General features: G+C 45.6%; 1 protein-coding gene across 2 annotated transcripts in view; it reads left to right on the forward strand.

Annotated features, from left to right (window-relative positions):
- Positions 1 to 18,652, forward strand: part of scu (hydroxysteroid 17-beta dehydrogenase 10) — a 48,493-nt gene that overhangs the window by 1,929 nt on the left and 27,912 nt on the right. For both annotated transcript variants that reach the window (XM_070538283.1, XM_070538282.1), the window contains exons 2-3: positions 11,963 to 12,127; positions 16,643 to 16,807. In XM_070538283.1, the coding sequence (XP_070394384.1) occupies positions 11,963 to 12,127; positions 16,643 to 16,807 (330 nt within the window). The remainder of the gene's footprint in view (positions 1 to 11,962; positions 12,128 to 16,642; positions 16,808 to 18,652) is intronic.

The following is an 18,652-nucleotide window of genomic DNA, read 5'->3' on the forward strand; positions in this document are numbered from 1 at the left end:
AGCTAAGCTGGAAAAAAAAAAAGAGTATCAGAAAATAATTTATTTTGAAGAGCTGCACGCGGTATAGCTAGCTCTGTGCTGTAGGTGAAGTCACAGCTCGTTTATCTTTCAATGGCAGAAGTTGAATAAACTTTCGTTTTTTTTTTGGAAGACAGGAAATTGAAAGCACAGCAAAAGAAACTTTTAATAATGGTTCTGTTTTATCACTTCTGTGATTTCTGGAGTCTTGTCTGTAATGTTCGTACTCGGTGTGTGACTATGTTATTTTCCTTTCGCTCAATTTCTTTTTTTTTTCGTTATCTTCCTCCTCGTTTTCCCTCTTTTCAGTAAAAGCAGCTGGGCATTATGTCCTCCTTTTAGGAGACAATTGCTAGCCTGCTCTCTCTTTGTGGGGTTTTATATACGCTTGCATGATTAATAATAATAGCCCTGATATTGTAACAAGAGTTTTAATTGAATCTGTGTATACTTGTTGTGAAGTTCATGCCACATGATAGAAATGAGTATCATGTGACATAGGTGTCCAGTAGGAATGTATTTTGCGAGCCTTTATATACGATACATAAAGGTGGCCAGCACAGATGGAGTTGTAACTTGTCATCCTGTCAAATGTTTTATGAGAAAAGTATAATTGGTATCCTCACAATTCGTTCTGAGTGGATATGACTTTTGAAGTCACTGGCTACAAATTGTAAATTGCAATATGTGTCATAAATTAATTAGTTGAATGAATTAAACTTTATTAATTCGTCAAATATCCATTTTGATTTGTTGTGCTAAATGCCATGGGTGATCTTTAAAGGAATGCCATCGCTTGACCACTCGTTCCTCACTTGGTACTGAGTTTTTTTGTTTTTTTCTTTTGTTAGCAGAATGTTTAATGTTTTGTATTCCTCAGTCAAGCACTTAAGCAATAAAGGCAATGCACATCTGACTGCACGTTGCATATTGCTTGCAAGTGTGAACCCCAGTTTTGCAAGGTTGGGATTCTGTGCAGAAGCAAAGCAACTTCTGTACACAAGCTTTTGGAAGCCTTTCATGTCAGGAAAAGATGTACAGACTGCATCAGTGAGTCTTGTTAGGCAACTTGTTAGGCGATTTCGAGGCGACGTGTTTCTTTCTTTAATATAATTTTTAGAAAAATGTTTTTCTTTACCGTGATGAAACAGTGCACATGTGAATTTTATTGCATGTTGTTCTGGGCTTCTAGGGGAACTGTAGTAAGTCACTTGTGACTGTAATAAGTCACTTGTGAGTGTAGCACCCTTGGCACCGGGTCTTGTGTTCTTTGTGCTTCTATTATTTGCGCTGCAATGGCATGACCAAGTAGTATTCACCAACTAGCCCAAGAGTAGTTTAAATTGCTTCAACGAGCCTCGTCTGTTTCTAACGCATTCTTTTTTGCTACTGTGGTGACCATCACATAGACCAACGGCACCAGTGTTCTTGAGGCAGCCACGACAAGTGCACACTTTACCAAAGCCTAACGTCATGCCCCGCCAACCGAGCACTCTCTGCCATCTCTGCTGTCTTTTCTTCTTCGAAAGAGCCTGGCTTTGCTTAACAAACTCTTTACTCTGCTCATTTTCAAATAAACTCCAGAAAATCCACTTAGCTTGGAGCCCACCACTACTTTGAAAAATGGTTTGTGTCATGATGGGAGTATTCTAGATAACATCACATGAGAAACCATTCATGTTGATCACCTGAACACATCACTCACCTGTTCTATGTAGAGCGGGCAAGCATGGGGTAAATGCATGGGGAGGCATGACTTTGATTGGCAGGGATATGAAATCTTTAAAATTAATTTATAGAATTCAAAGTTTGCATCAGGAATTTAAGGTTGAACATAGTATAACTGCAGTGGGAAAAGGGATGTATGCGTAGGCTTTCAGACACACAAGGGATTGGCCAGTGAAGACGGCAGAAATAGTCTTCATGTTGAGACACATGTCAGACTATGTCTGTACAAAAGGCATCCAGGCTCTGTGCAACCCAGCTCCATCATAGTGGAGGTTATGAATAAATGTCAGCTTTGCTAACCGATAAGCACTCATGTGCACTGTCGATGTGATGGCTGCAGCATTCAGGCAGCACACATGCCTCAGGGGGTCATTTGCCCAATCTGAACAAACGTTGTGCTGGACCTCGGCACTTTCCTGGAAGGCTTGGTTGTGCTTGATCCTCGCGAGTGTGCAGGGCACTGTGTACACCAATGGAAACACCTACGCACCAATGGAAACAGGGTAAAGCTGTACTGCTAAAATGCAAAGATTAAGGTGTAAGCATTGTGTGTGTTATTTTATGTGTTCTGTGCGAGTCTTCTGTAAGTTCTGTAAAATCCTAGTTGAAGCAAATACAGTTTAAAAGGTTATAAAGAAATGTGAGAGAAATTAAAGGCTTTGACTGTTTGTGGTTGAATTAAGATGTTGCAACTGTGGTGAAAAGCTTTTCTTTTGACCATTCACTTCTCAAATTACTTTCCACGCACAATAGAAACTGTACTAGACGAAAATGCTGGTGCCATCATGCACAGTTGTTCTGTAGTGTCAGGGAGCTAAACGACTGTGCTGCTGCTCTGTTTGTTGAGTCACACTTGTATGTTGAATGGATGAACCTATAGATGGGAGGAATGCAAGGAGACAGATGAGTACACCCAGTGCAGCATCACCACTTCATGTAGCCTGAGCACGAGCAAACAGGGAGGCCACTTGGATGGCAAGGCCCCCAGCAACAGTTTCTACACAAGACAAAGTAGATTGGCTTCAAATCCGTGCATCTAAATGCAGAAAATAAGCCCTGTTGTAAGCTTAATCCGGTCTCCTGTATGTCACTCGCTTCATCTCAACAGTGAGAAAACCTCCAACAGGCATTACAATGTGGCACCTGTCTTAAGTCACCAGCAGGCGTCACTTTCCTATGCAGCCTACTATTAAAGAAGCCAACAGTTGTTAAAAACAAAGACGGCAAGGGGTCACCTTAAAAAATAGCTGAACTTGTCGTTTTTGGATTTGTGAACGAAAAAGACAGTTGCTTTTGATTATGCACTGTTATGCAAAGGGACAACTTGAAACTGGGCACACAGAGCAGTCCTAGTTTCAGAGTTACCCCTGTGCATAACAGCGTGTAACCAAAAACAGCTGGCCCCATCTCCAGCCCTACAGTGGCATCTAGTGTGCAGCAAGTGTCACCGTAGCCTGTTTGTGGGATGCTAGTCTGCAGCTATTCATTGTGAGAGTAAATGGGGGGAGATCTCGCTTCATAATGACTGGCCTCTGCAGTGGCTGAGAGCTGTCTTTGCCAGCCGATTTATATTTCAACACTTCTGTGACTCTTGCTCACTGGGCCAATTGATTGTCAACAACACTTTGCTCTTTGAGTACCCTGTGCCCTTTTTCACTTGACACCTTCTTGCTGGTGCATCGTGCACCAGCAACCTTGAGTTCACCATTTTCAGACAGTGCTGTGCGAGCGTGCTGTTGCCTCCTCCAAAATGTGCCTCCATGTGCCACTGCTCTCCAAGCCATGCTGCAAACCCTGTCTATATTTTCAAGTGGTCAAGGTAGCCTGCTTAGTTAGCGTGTCCAACGTTAAATTGGATGAGCTTGCCCCAATCTTCTTGCCGTTTTAGTGGTAATGGCCGTTGGCCTAGTTGGTGCATGTCGGAACCTTCTGCTTTACCGTTTTTCCGCATCATACTCCTTGCCTACTTCTAAATGTCTTACCACATCCACTTAGCCAAATTTGCATTCTAATTTTTACTGTTTGTGGATTACCAGGTTACCTTAGGTGTAAGCATGACAAGTCGAGTTGGTGGCACCATCTCGTGGCCCAAAGCTCATTTAGACAAACATTGAGCTATTATTGCAGTGACCAGGCATATTTTACTTTGCTGCTGGCGTAAATTTTTGGCTGCGGTGTAGTCGTAAACACGTTGCCTTTTTAAATGTTTTTTCAACATGAACTCATGAAACATGAAAACATGTCTGTAATACATTGTCGTTAGTCAAAGCATCACAAGATGTTACTACTAGTGTCCGATAACCTAGTGTTAGGTAAATGCCATTACGCAAACACCATTACACATACCAGAATACTGGATACGCTAAAAGTTTCTACTTACAGAGTTGCACGAGTTCAACTTCCAGTGTTGGTGGTGGGCAAAGTCTTGCTTTTTTTCCTAGCGGCACGTGACAGCTATGTCACAGGTACGCGCAAAGCATTCCGCTGGCACAGCCACCTCTTGGCCACAAGGGTAGCCAATCTCTGGCAGCTGCCTTAGCAAGCTTTGCGTCAGCCTGAAGTGCACGGCATAAGGAACCACGACAAAGAAAGACGTACACTGATCAAGTAAAACTTATTTAAGAAACAAGATGTTTCGGCTTCCATACGGAAGCCTTGTTCACAATGGGGCGAAAAAGGTTGAAGTGCCTGCCTAAATAGGTTTTAAGCATGTGGCACAAGCACTGCGTGTAAGATGGGGGGAGGGTTCCTTTGTTTCGATTGAGCATGTGTTCTGTAGATTGTATCTCGAGAGACTCCAGGTACAGATGTGACTTCCAGTTTCTTTCCTGGCTGATTAGACTAGATTTCATCCAGTCAATATTGTGCGTGGTCATTGCTGCATGCTCTGCCAAAGTATTTGAAGCCACTCTTCTCTTATACACATTGTTTTGATGTGGATAAGAGAAAAATGACGTTGAGGTGGCTCACGTTCCTGTGCGCAGACTTAGGCACGCACTTGTTAGCGGGAAGGACAAGCTACCGAAGGAAGCCTTTCCTGGTGTTGTTTACAAAATCCCCGCACGGATTGTGATTGCATCTACGTAGGGGAGATGGGCAACTTTAAACAGCGGCTGCGCCAACATCAAAACAATGTGTATAAGAGAAGAGTGGCTTCAAACGCTTTGGCAGAGCACGCAGCAACGACCACGCGCAATGTTGACTGGATGAAATCTAGTCTAATCAGCCTGGAAAGAAACTGGAAGTTACAACTGTACCTGGAGTCTCTCGAGATACAATCTACAGAACACACACTCAATCGAAACGAAGGAACCCTCTCCCTGTCTTACGCGCGGTGCTTGCGCCACATGCTAAATCCTATTTAAGTAGGCACTTCCATTTTTTTCGCCCCTTTGTGAACAAGACTTCTGCACGGAAGCCAAAACCTCTTGTCTTTTAAGTAAGGTTTACTTGGGCAGTGTACGTCTTTCTTTGTCATGTCTTATCCCGACATGATGGGCTTATGTCGAACTCTCAATTATATAAGGAACCAAAACCTGCAGAACGTTGCATCGCGCTCCCTTTTGCACGACAGTCTGAGGTTGCTTCCTGTACAGTTCCACGTGTGCCAGCAGTATTCAATATCAAAGTATGTCTGTTTTCTGGTAACACTGCAGTGGCTGTTTCATGGGGTGTGCCATCACACACTTGTCCGACCACTCACACTTTGCCAGTGTCTGGTGGCATGAGTTAAATTTTTAGTGAGAAATCTCCAGTAAAACCACCTAAGGTGCCTTTGTTTTCCAAGTGTTTGTGTTTGTCAATATATTGTTACACATGAGGTGTTTAATGCAGAACCAGATGAATCTGGTTGATAGGTGCGGTTGTTGAAGAGCGGTCTCGCGGCAGCTTGGCTAACGTCGTTCTCTTCTTTCTTTCATCTGGTTGTCTGCGCGGCAAGTGTGCTTCATGACAGCTTGTGACATTCCCGCCGGGCGAGTCAGTCATCTCGTGGGTTGTAACGGCTCAGACGCACGACATGTGTCACTTCAGCCTTGGCCGAGTGTCGTCCACTGCTCGAGAGACGCGCAATGCGGTAGTTTACCTCGCTGAGGCGCTCCAGAATAATGTAATGGCCGACGTAGTGGGCGAGAAACTTCTGGCACAAGCCACGCTTCCGCAACGGCGTCCAGAGCCACACAAGGTCACCAGGATCGACGTAAACGTGGTGGTGACACCTGTCATAGCGTATCTTGGACCGGTCCTGCGATGCTAGGGTGTGTAGCTTAGCGAGGCATCACGCTTCTATTTATTTATTTATTTAAAATACCTTACAGGCCCATTTAAGGGCATTGGGTAAGGGGGGACACAAAGTAAGTGTTTCAACAGGAGTAAATAATATAAACATCAATACAGGCTTTCACAAGATAAGTAAAGCAGTACAGGAGTAGAGAATATAAATATCTACACATGCATTCACAAGATAAGTAAAGCGAAGTTCAATAAATGTTTGTCTAGGCTAAGCTTTAGAGAGCGTAAACACAGTAATATACTCATGCTCACAAAAATATAAAAATACAAGTGTGAAAAACAGCGAAGGAAAGCAGGTCAATAACATCCTTATACAATGTTTCTACAGGAAATTCAGCAATTCTTCGCGAAAAGCATCACGATCTCTTATGCTCGCAATGTTATCAGGAAGGCTGTTCCATACGGTTATGACACGTGGCAGTGCTGATGCGTTAAATGACAGTGTGCTCGACATAGGATCTCATGAATTGATTCGTTGTCATGAGCGAAGTAGGGAAATATTGTGTCAAGGGTGTAGCGCGGCGGACGAGCATACAGAAGGAAAAATGGTGAGTAACCAGTGGTCTCGTGTCTCGCGGTATTGAAGGCATAGGTAATGAAAGGCGAGATACTGTCCCAATTCTTGTTTGCTGAATCGACGTACATGGACAGCATGTTGGCAAGCGTTCTGTTTGTGCGCTTGACCAGACCATTAGTTTGTGGATGGTAGGGCGTAGAATGGCGGAAGCTACATGAACACAGATGAAGGGTTTCTTCAACCACGTCCGTGGTAAACTGTCGCCCACGATCGCTGATTACTATGCGAGGAGGTCCATGTCGGAGTATAACGTTAGCCAGCAAGAAGACAGAAACTTCTGTAGCTGTGGCCGATGGCAATGCGGCGGTCTCACAATAGCGGGTAAGGTGTTCTACGCAAACGATAACCCAACAATTACACTTGGAGGATCGCGGGAAAGGGCCCAGAAGATCTATACCAACTTGCTCAAAGGGGACACTAGAAGGGGGAACTGGTTGAAGCAGGCCATGTGGCGCTTGTGGAGGATGCTTGTAGCGCTGACATTGAGAGCAGCTGGCGACGTACCGTTCGATATCTTTCCGCATCTTAGGCCAGTAAAAACGTTCTTGAGCCCGGTAAAGTGTACGTGTGGAACCAAGATGACCGGAAGTTGGGTCATCGTGCATGGCATGTAATACTTGGTGGCGAAGGTTCTTGGGGACAACTAAAAGGTAGTGTGCACCGGTGGTCGAGTAGCTCTTCTTATACAGCGCGCCACCATCACGTAGGCGAAAGCAACTGCCTGCAGGTGACTCCTGTGCTTCCGCGAAAAGCGGTTGTAAGCTCTCGTCCTTGTGCTGCTCGAATATGACGGTACTCATATCCGGAAATTCCGGGGACACAAAAGCGATGTATTCATCAAAATTGTCCGCATCACATTTAGTTGTTTGAAGTGGCATCCGAGAGAGACAATCAGCGTCAGCATGCCGCCGGCCACTTTTGTAGCAAATAACGAAATCGTATTCCTGTAGACGGAGGGTCCAGCGCGCTAGTCGTCCTGAGGGATCCCGCAGATTCACAAGCCAGCATAGCGAATGGTGATCTGTTATCACAGTGAAGGGGTGCCCATAGAGATATGAACGAAACCGTTGCATGGCGAAGATGACCGCCAGGCACTCTTGTTCGGTGACTGTGTAGTTGCGCTCGGAGCGGTTCAAGGACCGGCTAGCGTAAGAGATCACGTGCTCACTGTCGCCAACATGCTGAACTAGCACAGCACCGATGCCTACGCCGCTGGCATCGGTGTGAATATCAGTTGGTGATGAAGGATCAAAGTGGCGAAGAATTGGTTGGGATGTCAACAGGAACTTGAGCTGGCGAAACGATGAGTCGCAATCTGCAGTCCACTCAAAGGGAACGCCTTTTTGGAGAAGGCGTGTAAGGGGATGAGCCATGTCAGCAAACCGGGGAATGAATCGGCAAAAATAGGAGCACAAGCCCAAGAAACTTCTTAACTGCTTGGGTACTCTTAAGAGTTGGGTACTCTAAATGCTTCTATGGCCGCAGTCTTTTGTGGATCTGGTCGGATGCCCTCTTTAGCGAACAGATGGCCTAGCACAAGAGTTTGTCGTTCCCCAAAATGGCATTTTTTTTAATTGAGCACAAGACCCGCTTTCTCCAAGAAGTTCAAGACCAAATCCAAACGTTTGTTGTGTTCACTCAACGTTCGCCCGAAGATCACAACGTCGTCTAAGTAGCACATGCAAACTTCCCATTTTAAGCCGCGTAATATCGTGTCCATGAACCTTTAGAACGTTGCGGGCGCTTTACACAACCCGAAAGACATCACGTTAAACTCTAATAGTCCGTCGGGTGTTACAAATGCTGTCTTTCTCTGTCGTCCTTGTGTATAGGAATTTGCCAGTAACCTGACCGTAAATCGATTGAGGAAAAGTAAGATGCCGCAGAGAGACAGTCGATGGCGTCGTCAATTCGTGGGAGTGGATATACTTCTTCCTTAGTAACGGCGTTTAGGCGATGGTAATCAACACAGAACCGCCACGTACCGTCTTTCTTCTTCACCAATATCACGGGGGCTGCCCAAGGACTAGATGATTCTCGAATGACGCCTTTGCATAGCATTTCTTGGACCTGATTGCTGATTATCTTGCGTTCTGACGGGGATACACGATAGGGTTCTGGTCGGATTGGCTGGGCGGCTCCTGTGTTGATGCGGTGACGAGTTCTAGACGCAGGAATTGATGGCGGGCCATTGTGCTGCGCAAAGTCGAATACCGAGGTATGTTTCGTAAGCAGGGCCATCAACACTCGATGCTCGTGACCACTGAGTGATTTACCAGTCGTGGAGTGTATCTTCGGGCTCCCGGGGCTCGAGACACTGGTTGCTCCTCCATCGGGGAGCTCTGTAAGTACTGCCACCGATATGGGCGAGTCTTCCTGAAACGTGGCAAACTTTAGGCCTTGAGGTAGCACTGCCACTTCAGTGGAACAGTTTAGCGCCCACAGCCCCGCGCATCCATTGGTCACTGAGACCACGCAGTGCGGAACTAACACGTTTTTTCTTGAGGCAGTTCCGATGTACAGGCTCCACTGCAGCATCGAACGAGATAGGAGTCGGAGATGAACAGGCGACGGCAACACGCATCGCGGATAAGGCGGGCACAACTGTATCCTCAGACATGCACAACACACTCTCCGGGCAAGCTTCATCTTCAAAGAGCACAGGTGAAACACTGGTGTCAACACTGAGTTCTCCCGTCCGGCAGTCAACAATCGCACCACACAATTGCAAAAAGTCAATCCCCAGACTCACATTATGCGAGGAGCGAGGAAGAACAGTAAACTCTGCATTAAAAACTTTCCCACCCAAAGACACACCCACGTTACTCACACCAACCGGGTATAATGATTCACCACTGACTCCACGGAAACTTATGCACTGGTCCCAACGAAACATACATGAACATGAACCTTATTCTTTAGCATGAAAATAGTTGGAGGCAGTTGAGTCAGCAGCACACATTTTCCAGCGACCTCACTTCCATTGGCCGCGCTGGCTAGTTTCCCGGCGGGGGCAACACGAAACGGCGCCGGGGTGATGGTGACGTGAACCGCCGCCGAGGGGATGGTGATCGGGAGGCTCGGAAGGCTGGTGGTGGCGTCAGAGTACGGTCGGAGGCAGGGGAGTGGTAGCGGTTCCGGGTTCTTTCTTCTCCAAAGTAGGTCTCCTGGGCGGTGCATCGGTCCTCTCGGAAGTGGCTTCGCTTCCTGAATTGGAGTCTCCTGGCCATTGAGTGCGCAGCGTACGACCGCTAGACCGCATAGTTGTCGCTGACGGTCCGTAGTTCGATGCTCGGCGTTGGCTACAGTACCTAGCTATATGGCCAGGCATGCTGCAGCAGTAACACACTGGTGAAGGGCGAACTTCAGAATGCAGATTGAAGTATTCTGCCGAAGACATCAGTTGAGGGTAACGAGGCTCTTCCCCTTGAAAGTCGTAGGTAGCGGCGAGTCTTTGTGGACGAAAGTTGCCTGGGCGTGGATCAAAACTTTGAGGGGGCGAATCATTGCGTGGTGGTTCGGTCGTAATGTAATGCGGTTCGTCTCTGGAGCCATTAAGATTCGCGACGTTCACCGAGTAGTTCCAAGTAGCCGAAGGGGGTTCCCAAAGAGTGTCTCGGAAAACGGAAAAGCTGCAACGTGGCGCCGCATAATGAGCCTGTTCGTCATGTCGCTGGAGCTCCTCGCGGACTATCTGGCGGATGGCGGACGAAAGGTCTGGGAGCGGAGGACTCATGTCAACACTTGCTACAGTCGTTACATTGGCCAGCCGTCCAAACTTTGGTGTAATTCGGCGAGCCTTCAGCGCCTCGAACGTACAGCAGTGCCGTATCAGTTCTGATACAGTGTGCAAGTTCCCTTTACCAATGAGGAAGTTGTACACGTCTTCCGCTATTCCTTTTACCACGTGCCCCACTTTATCTTCCTCTGTCATTTGAGGGTTGACGGTTCTGCACAGCTTCAAAATTTCTTCGATATAGGTAGTGCAAGTCTCGTCGGGTGCCTGAGCTTTCTGGGCTAATGTGAGTTCCGCACGTTTCCTCTTTGCTTCCGAGTCACCGAAACACTTTTTTGATCTCCTCAACGAAGTGTGTCCATGTAGTTAGCATGTCCGCGTGGTTGTCGTACCATACCAACGCCGTGCCGGCCAAGAAGAAAACAACGTTCCTAAGCTGACTGGCAGCATTCCAATTATTGTATTGGCTTACCCTTTCGTAATGGATTAGCGACTCATCCACATCTTCCTCTGCCTTCGCCGAGAACGTGCGTGGCTCTCGGTAGTGCTGGATAAGGACTTGGCTCGCCAAGGCACTGCTGGTGAGGGTATTTTGCTCTGTGGCCATGATCGAGCGCAACGGCGAAAGTCCGGCGAGGCGACGGCTTCGGCATAGCTCTTGTGCTGGTGGTTCCGTTGTAGGTCGTGGGAGTTACCCCGCATAGCTCCACCAAATGTTACACACGAGGTGTTTAATGCAGAACCAGATGAATCTGGTTGATAGGTGCAGTTGTTGAACAGCGGTCTCGCGGCAGCTTGGCTAACGTCCTTCTCTTCTTTCTTTCATCTGGTTGTCTGCGCGGCAGGCGTGGTTCATGACAGCTTGTGACAATATCATTGACACAATCAAACTGATGATGGCCATTAATAGCGATACTGCAGGTTCAGCTGGAAAGCACCAAAGACTGTAGTTACTGTAAAACAACATGATGTATACAATGTTCTGCTAATTGAGATATGGAAGTACTTGACTTGCTGTTTAGTTTTATTCTGTTCATTTGTGTGCATGACCTCAACTTTGGCATGACTGCTCGCTACCTTCATAGTTAGCTAAACCTCGAGCCGCTATTGTGATGTACACCACAAAGATGGGACAAAGAGGACACAACCAAGTGCTGAACCATTCTTTTATTGCTTGTCCACTCATTATTTGTATATATAAATGTATGTGCTGTGGTGTCTTGCCTTTTGCGTTCCACCTTTGCACTGTTTTCTCACCGTAAGCCACGGACTACCAATCAACCCAGGTGAATACAATTCTGCTGAAGCTCCTCATGGGAAATTCAACTGGTCATTCATGAAGGCGCTAAGTGTGTCTTCAAGTGAGTTCCCAGATTAAAAAAATCCAGATCAGCTTTAGGAAGACAAAGTACTTAGCAGCAAGCCACAGAACATGTCCATTCTGATCATTCCTCAAGGGTGGAGAAAGAGGCTGAGCTGGCTAGAACGGGCCAACATAAAGCAATCTACTTGATTCAGAGGAAGACCAACAGTCTTTTTGCGACTCCTGTGTTTGTGTTGTTGTTATTCACATTTGCTGTAGCTTTAGTGCGACATGCGTTCTCCCTCTGCAGGGTCTTGTGACCTTGGTGACTGGTGGTGCATCCGGGCTTGGCAAGGCAACTGCAGCACGGCTTGCCTGCCAAGGTGCACAGGTGGCTATTTTTGACCTGCCCACCTCCAAGGGAGAGGATGTTGCCAGAGAAGTTGGCAATGGCTGCATTTTCACACCAGGCAACGTATGTGATTAAAAATACACCAAATCTTGTTGATTGTGACAGAATATTTGAAACATGGCAGGGAACTGAACACACAAGCATGCCATGGCCAGCTATGATGCAAATAAGACACTCTAACCGAAATTCAGACATGGATTTTTAAAACGAAGCTTTCTTTGCTTCTTTTTTCGACTTTCCCACTGCTGCTGCTGCTGCTGCTGCTGCTGCTGCTGCAGCAAGAACACCGCATCGGGGGGAGTCAGAGCGTGTGTATACATGACAGGAGTGAGTCAGAGAGGAAAGGCGATACTAGAAACGCGTTTTCACCCCGCTTCGGATGTGTACAATGCCCTCTGGCGCCCCCTGGCTGTTGTCACATTAGCCTCTTGACAGCTGTAATTATCCGTGACTCCCCTCAGAAGCATTGAAGAAACTGCAGTGCTTCCCTTTCTACTAATGTGCAAGTCCAGAGGGGACGTGGCTAGAACTGTAGGAAGGAGGGAGGAGAAAAGGTTCCTATACAAGGGAGCGGGGAAGGTGACGTGAAAAGGCAAGGAAACCCTACTACTATACGACGGCGGTTGCGGGGAAACTGGATAAGCTTGAGTTCAAGGTACGGTACAGTATGTTGCTGCTATTTCTGAAAAATAAACACCATGCAAATATGTCAAGCGGACTAACTACACAGGGCGTGCAGAAGCAGAGCCGCATTATTTGAAGTGCACCGCAGGGTCCAGGCGACACTACGCGAGCGGTCGACCATCAAATCAACACTTCTGTGGCCGCCGCATTAGCTTTGCAGCTATGGCATTGCTAGAGGTCGTGAATTTGATCCCAATCACGGCAGCCACATTTCGGCGGGGGCGAAATAGAAAACGCAAGTGCACTTAGGTTTTGGGACATACTGAAGAAAATCATGGTGTCAAAATTAATCCAGAGTCCTCATAATCCGATTGTGGTTTTGGCGCGTAGAGCCCCATAATCCAATTCAAGTTTAATACTTCTGCCACAATGTGATGTGCCATGTGAGGCAATGACTATGCTCAACCCTCTCGGAGGTTATCAAGTATGGCGCACAACAACGTGTCAAGAAAATACCTCTCCCTGTGTGCGCTGTGTACTATGCAGACAAATAGCGGTGGTGCACGCAAGGTAATGTTTAACATCAACTCACCACTCTCGGGTTAGACTATACGTTCAAGAAATTAAGCTTTAGCCGTCAACATCACCGCTAATTATCGTCAATCAAAGCATCCAGCACAGAACGCTTCACTTTCATTGATTGCTGCAGTGAATGGGATCTACATAATTTTTTGTCCTTGTGTCTCTCAGTGGCTACAATGGACAACCAAACATTCATTTTATCCAACACTAAGGTGTGCAGGATCACTGTGTCCAACCTGTTGCAATGTTTTGAGTCCTTGCCTAACCTGCTAAAATACTTGCAGCTTGTGGCTTGGAATTAACATGCTTGAGCCACATGCCAGGCTGCTTTAGCCTAGCACGCTGATCTAACCAGTTTAGAATGAAAGAAAGCTGTGCAAGTTCACGGTACAGAAAGGATACTGGCTCTCAATTGAACGGCAGCACTAACCTGTCAGTCATAGACATGCGAGGACACTTGTAAATGATACAACAGTTTAAGCACAACAATTCTTTTTTACGCTAGGCACTCGAGAGCTGAATCACAGACATGTCACTGTTATCAGTGGTACTACCACCACAGCTCAACCAAAAGGTGCACATCTCCGTTTCTGTGTCTGAATAGAACGTTGCTGCCTGCAAATTTGGTAGCAAATTTGCAATCGCAACAGTGCATCAAGAGTTTAGACATTGTTCCATTGGTCAGCAATTGTTTGTGCTAAGTTAATCTCCGATTAATTTTGGGGATGGCAACTGCACCACTCAATTAACAGTTCTTGGATTACGTTGGATTTGCAGCCTTGGGAGTGAACTGTGCCAAACAACAAAATTTTGCAGGATTAGAACAGCAATAATGTGATTTGCAGCTGTAAACAGAGTTACACTTTCAGTCCATTAACAGCCACAATAATCCACCTGTTAGGGGTAGTACAAGGTACTCGAAACGAGATGGGCATGGCAGGAGCCCGTTATGGGACATGCACATGTTGCTGCCATGCAGCACTGTACCTTGTCACAGTAGTAAGCAAGGATATGCCAAATTATTGTTCATTTCAAAGTGCTGTCACAATTTCATAACAATTATGTGCATTTTGCAACTTTGTATACAAATTTTGCTAGTCACACGATAAATGTATTTCCCGGAGCATGCCTGTACTCCACTCTCCCAGCCTGCATGCAGTTGCAGCCACTTGTGCTCTTCAGCTTGAATTCAATTTGCCCAACAAGGCACCACTTTGAGCATAGCAATACAATCAATCAACAAAGTCAGCATTGCAGCTGCTGTTTATGCCTTTCTCTCTTTCTTTATTACACATTCTTTTGATTACAATACATCAAAATACATTACAATACATGACTGCAATACATGAAAGAACCAAACAACTCTAAAACTAAATCTTAGGCTGGTTTGGTTCAATGAAGTGTCCTGTTAGTTTCAAGTTAGTTGCCGACTGTACTACGCTTGCATTGCACTATTTTTACATAACGTTATATACCGAATTTCGGCTAGAGTGAAATATTGTACGAAACTGCAGTATTTTCACAAGGTTTGACTGTACAAGACCAAAGGGACCTGCGAACATTAACTCATTGGCTGCCAAAGCCGGCAAACTGCTGAATGTAAGACAAGAGTTGAAGCCAAGTGAGAAGTATTAATCGCTGGTTTAAAAAGCTATTTGTCGGTGCTGCAGCAGCATATATACACGTGGACAAATTTAGAGATGCTATCAGTAGATGACACCATGTGTCCACTTCAGGGTGGGTTCGATTCTTTGAATTTTTATTTGATATTAGTAGGACATTTGCAAATAGGAACATGCTTTGATACCTAGGCACTTTAAAGCAGTGCAGTATTTCCCACACCAGATTCCGCCAAACCCTGGCAAAGAAAATGCATTGTGATAGTGCTAAGTGTGTGGTACAATGCAGCAAGTGAGAGTTTGAAAAGTGCGATTCTGCTCTCCAAATAGCAGAGTGTTTCAAGCTTTTCCACATAAAAAATTGATCTGACTGCCAGCTAGGGTTCTGAATGCTTCTTACTACTGGAAATAACACTTATTTGCTGCAAGTTTTCAGTGTAGAACATTATATAATGAATGCAACAGTGGAAGTTTATGTAGTGTGCATATAAGGCAAAAGTAGTGGGAATGGAAGGCCACGCGTTGCGCATATTTGGCTGCTAGTAAGTTAATGTACATTCTGTGCCAGTAGTAGTGCTGGAAAAGCCAGTTTTAAGTGTTATTGAGTCTTTTTTTGGGGGGGTTGACACGGATGTATGTACAAATGTTGCAATAGAGGTGTAACATGGTGTTCCTAACACGGAATGACAAATGTGATGGCAAAGTGTCCAAGGGGAGTTGACCACATCAGTGAGGAAATGCCAGGGCAGTTGTGCTTGTTATGATTAGAGGAACTAGAGCTGATATTCTAAATGACATTAAGGGGAAAAGATGGAGCTGGGCAGGCTATGTAATGCATAGGATGGATAACTGGTGGATCATTAGAGTTACAGAATGGGTGCCAAGAGCAGGGAAGCACACTCGAGGACTGCAGGAAACTAGGTGGGGTGATGCAATTGGGAAATGTGCAGGTGCAAGTTGCAATCGGTTGGCACCAGGCAGGGGTAATTGGAGATTGCAGGGAGGCCTTTGTTCTGCAGTGGACATAAATAGGCTGATAATGATGATTATTAGAGGAAAGGGGGCAATGTTGGACAGGATGATTAAGTGGGAAACCCTCGTCAGCATGTTTGAGCCCAGAGCAGTGGGCAATGCGAACATGAAATTGTTCAGGTGCCTGATGGTGGTGCTACCGATCCTTCAAATAAGCCAGTCTGCAGTGTAGTCCATGACGGCATTAAAAAAAAAAAAGTGGTTTTACGTGCCAAAACCACTTTCTGATTATGAGGCACGCCGTAGTGGAGGACTCCGGAAATTTAGACCACCTGGGGTTCTTTAATGTGCACTTAAATGTAAGTACACGGGTGTTTTCGCATTTCGCCCCTATCGAAATGTGGCCGCCGTGCGTGACAGCATCAAATGGCTGGCTGTACAGTAAAGGGCGAAATATGTGTAAAACCCCAAAATATTGCCAAATGCTCTCTTTTGGTAATAGGAGTAATTGCCTTGGCCAGAGCATAGCTCACGCGTGCGACATAACACTTGATTTCGAAATTCCAATTTTACAAGCTACCCTGCATCTACATATAATATTCCAAGGGTGTCTACTGATGGTTGCAGCCGACTGCCAGTTAACATGTCTCAAGTGGCAGCTGATGTTGCAGCCATGGCAGCACAGAGCCTCAGTGTTCCTCATTTAAACTACTTGTTTCCCCGAGTTTCAAAGCAAGACCAGTCAAACAACTTTCACTGAGTGACATTCTCCCTTTGCCAGGTCACATCTGAGGATGACGTTCGAAAAGCTTTGGCCACCATTAAGGAAAATTTCAAGCGCCTGGATGTCGCCGTGAGCTGTGCGGGTATCGGTGTAGCCTTTAAAACATACAACTTCAACAAGGACTTGCCTCATGCCCTGGAAGACTTCACCAAAGTGGTTATGGTGAGCTTTGCAAAGTGCTGCTATTATAGGCACGAGAATGTGCCAGTAATAAAATACAAAGGAACAATGCTTGAAGGGAAAATGAATAAGAATGAAATAATTAATACTTTAAATGAATAGCTTGTGCAAATTTACCAGAAGGAATGGCACTTCATGTAAGTGCAATCTGTATTTTGGTGCAATGCGGCTGAATAATATTTCTTGAGTGCTTTGCTGTGATGCAAGCATATATTATATTTTGCATCTCTGGGTGTGCATAAACAGTAGATAGTAGTGATTGCATTAATTTGTACCTTTATGTGTTTGTTCTTTTAACACTATACAAATTCTCTGTAGTAAGCAAATACCAGTGAGATTGTATGGGACAAAACGCTCTGTTCTGCACAAACCCCAGTAACAATTTCAAAATGGGACAGAACTTGCACTGTGCATACCATGATTGTGCTCTGTGTAGTGCATGTTCCATACCGTTTATTGACAAAAATAATCACCAAACATGTCTTGATGCTGAGCAATTCTATTCTGAATGTTTGCCAGCCTCTGGCAATCACAAGACGGCTCTTATGTTGTTAACCTGTCAACGACACATTGTCTCCACAGAAGCACTTAAGCACACCAAGAATATACAAGGGCTGTCCCACAAGTTCTCAGCCTAACAGAGAAAGCATTTGTGTGCGCCGACGACAAACTCACTTTTCCAGTGGAGGCATGCTTCAAAACTTGTGCCACAAAGGCTGGCAGTGGTGGCCACCAGCAAGTGCTGGTGCATGCAACCAAAATATTTGTGCCCACCCTTTCTTACGTCGTGTCCCGTTTTGTTGTGCAGTTTTTATCAATGCATTCACATCAACTCACACAGCTATCAATCTCATCAAAATAAAGAACTTAAACGCATGTGCAGCGATTAAATTCTTGTGATGGAAGGGGCTGAGAATACCTAGCTAGGATCTATGTGGACGTGGTGTGGGAAAAAAACCAAAGTGCACTGAATGTGACCCATGATGTGAGAACACAAGAAAACATCAGCTGTGTGCAAGGTTGACTCAACATCTTGGGGCTGACGTGGAAAACCACAGTTTTATTTTATTTATACATACTCCAACCCTAAGAGGGTTATCGCAGGAGTGGGGTACAAAAATCAATATCAAAGGTGCCAGAAACACAGCAAAACACTAGTGCAAGAAATATGTTGAAGAGAAAAAAATAATAATAATAGTGCAAAACAGAAGTGAGGCGTGCAGACAGGACACAAGAGTAGCGAAGTGGACAGCACGAACGCTGACTATCAACTGAAGGGAGCACTGAGGCGAAAAAGAAAGAAGACATAGAACTCATCTGCGCATGCTCAGGAATGGTAACACCACGTGTCAATCGGGTACGCGGGCCGGCCTACGTGAGAGATAACTGTTAAGGCACTTAATCTCTTCCTTATGTAAAGTAATCGAAGGCTGACTCACGCACGTACTTCCACCATTATAGATATGCCATGCCTCTACCATAAGACGCGTATCTTCATTCTTATGCCTCTACAATATCGCGCATTCATCTAACTCTGGCGTGCAGTTACAATCTCGGCAATGTAGCGAAAGATTAGTGAATTGTGAACTAGTGAACTAGTGAATTGTGAATTAGTGAACTGAATGAATATACGGAATAGCCACTACTCTTTTTTTGCTATTACTGCTTTCTGTAATAACGTCCGTCCCTCTCAAAACCGACTTCTTTAGGCGCTCAGCCACAGTGGCCACCGCTAGACTAGGATAACCTGCTTCTAATAGGCGCCGGACCTGCGCATTAAAACTGGCGCTCATTTTATGCATGCAGGATCTGGTGAGGGAAGACTTA

The sequence above is a fragment of the Dermacentor albipictus genome, chromosome 5 (genome assembly GCF_038994185.2).
Source record: "Dermacentor albipictus isolate Rhodes 1998 colony chromosome 5, USDA_Dalb.pri_finalv2, whole genome shotgun sequence".
In the NCBI taxonomy this organism is placed as follows: domain Eukaryota; kingdom Metazoa; phylum Arthropoda; class Arachnida; order Ixodida; family Ixodidae; genus Dermacentor; species Dermacentor albipictus.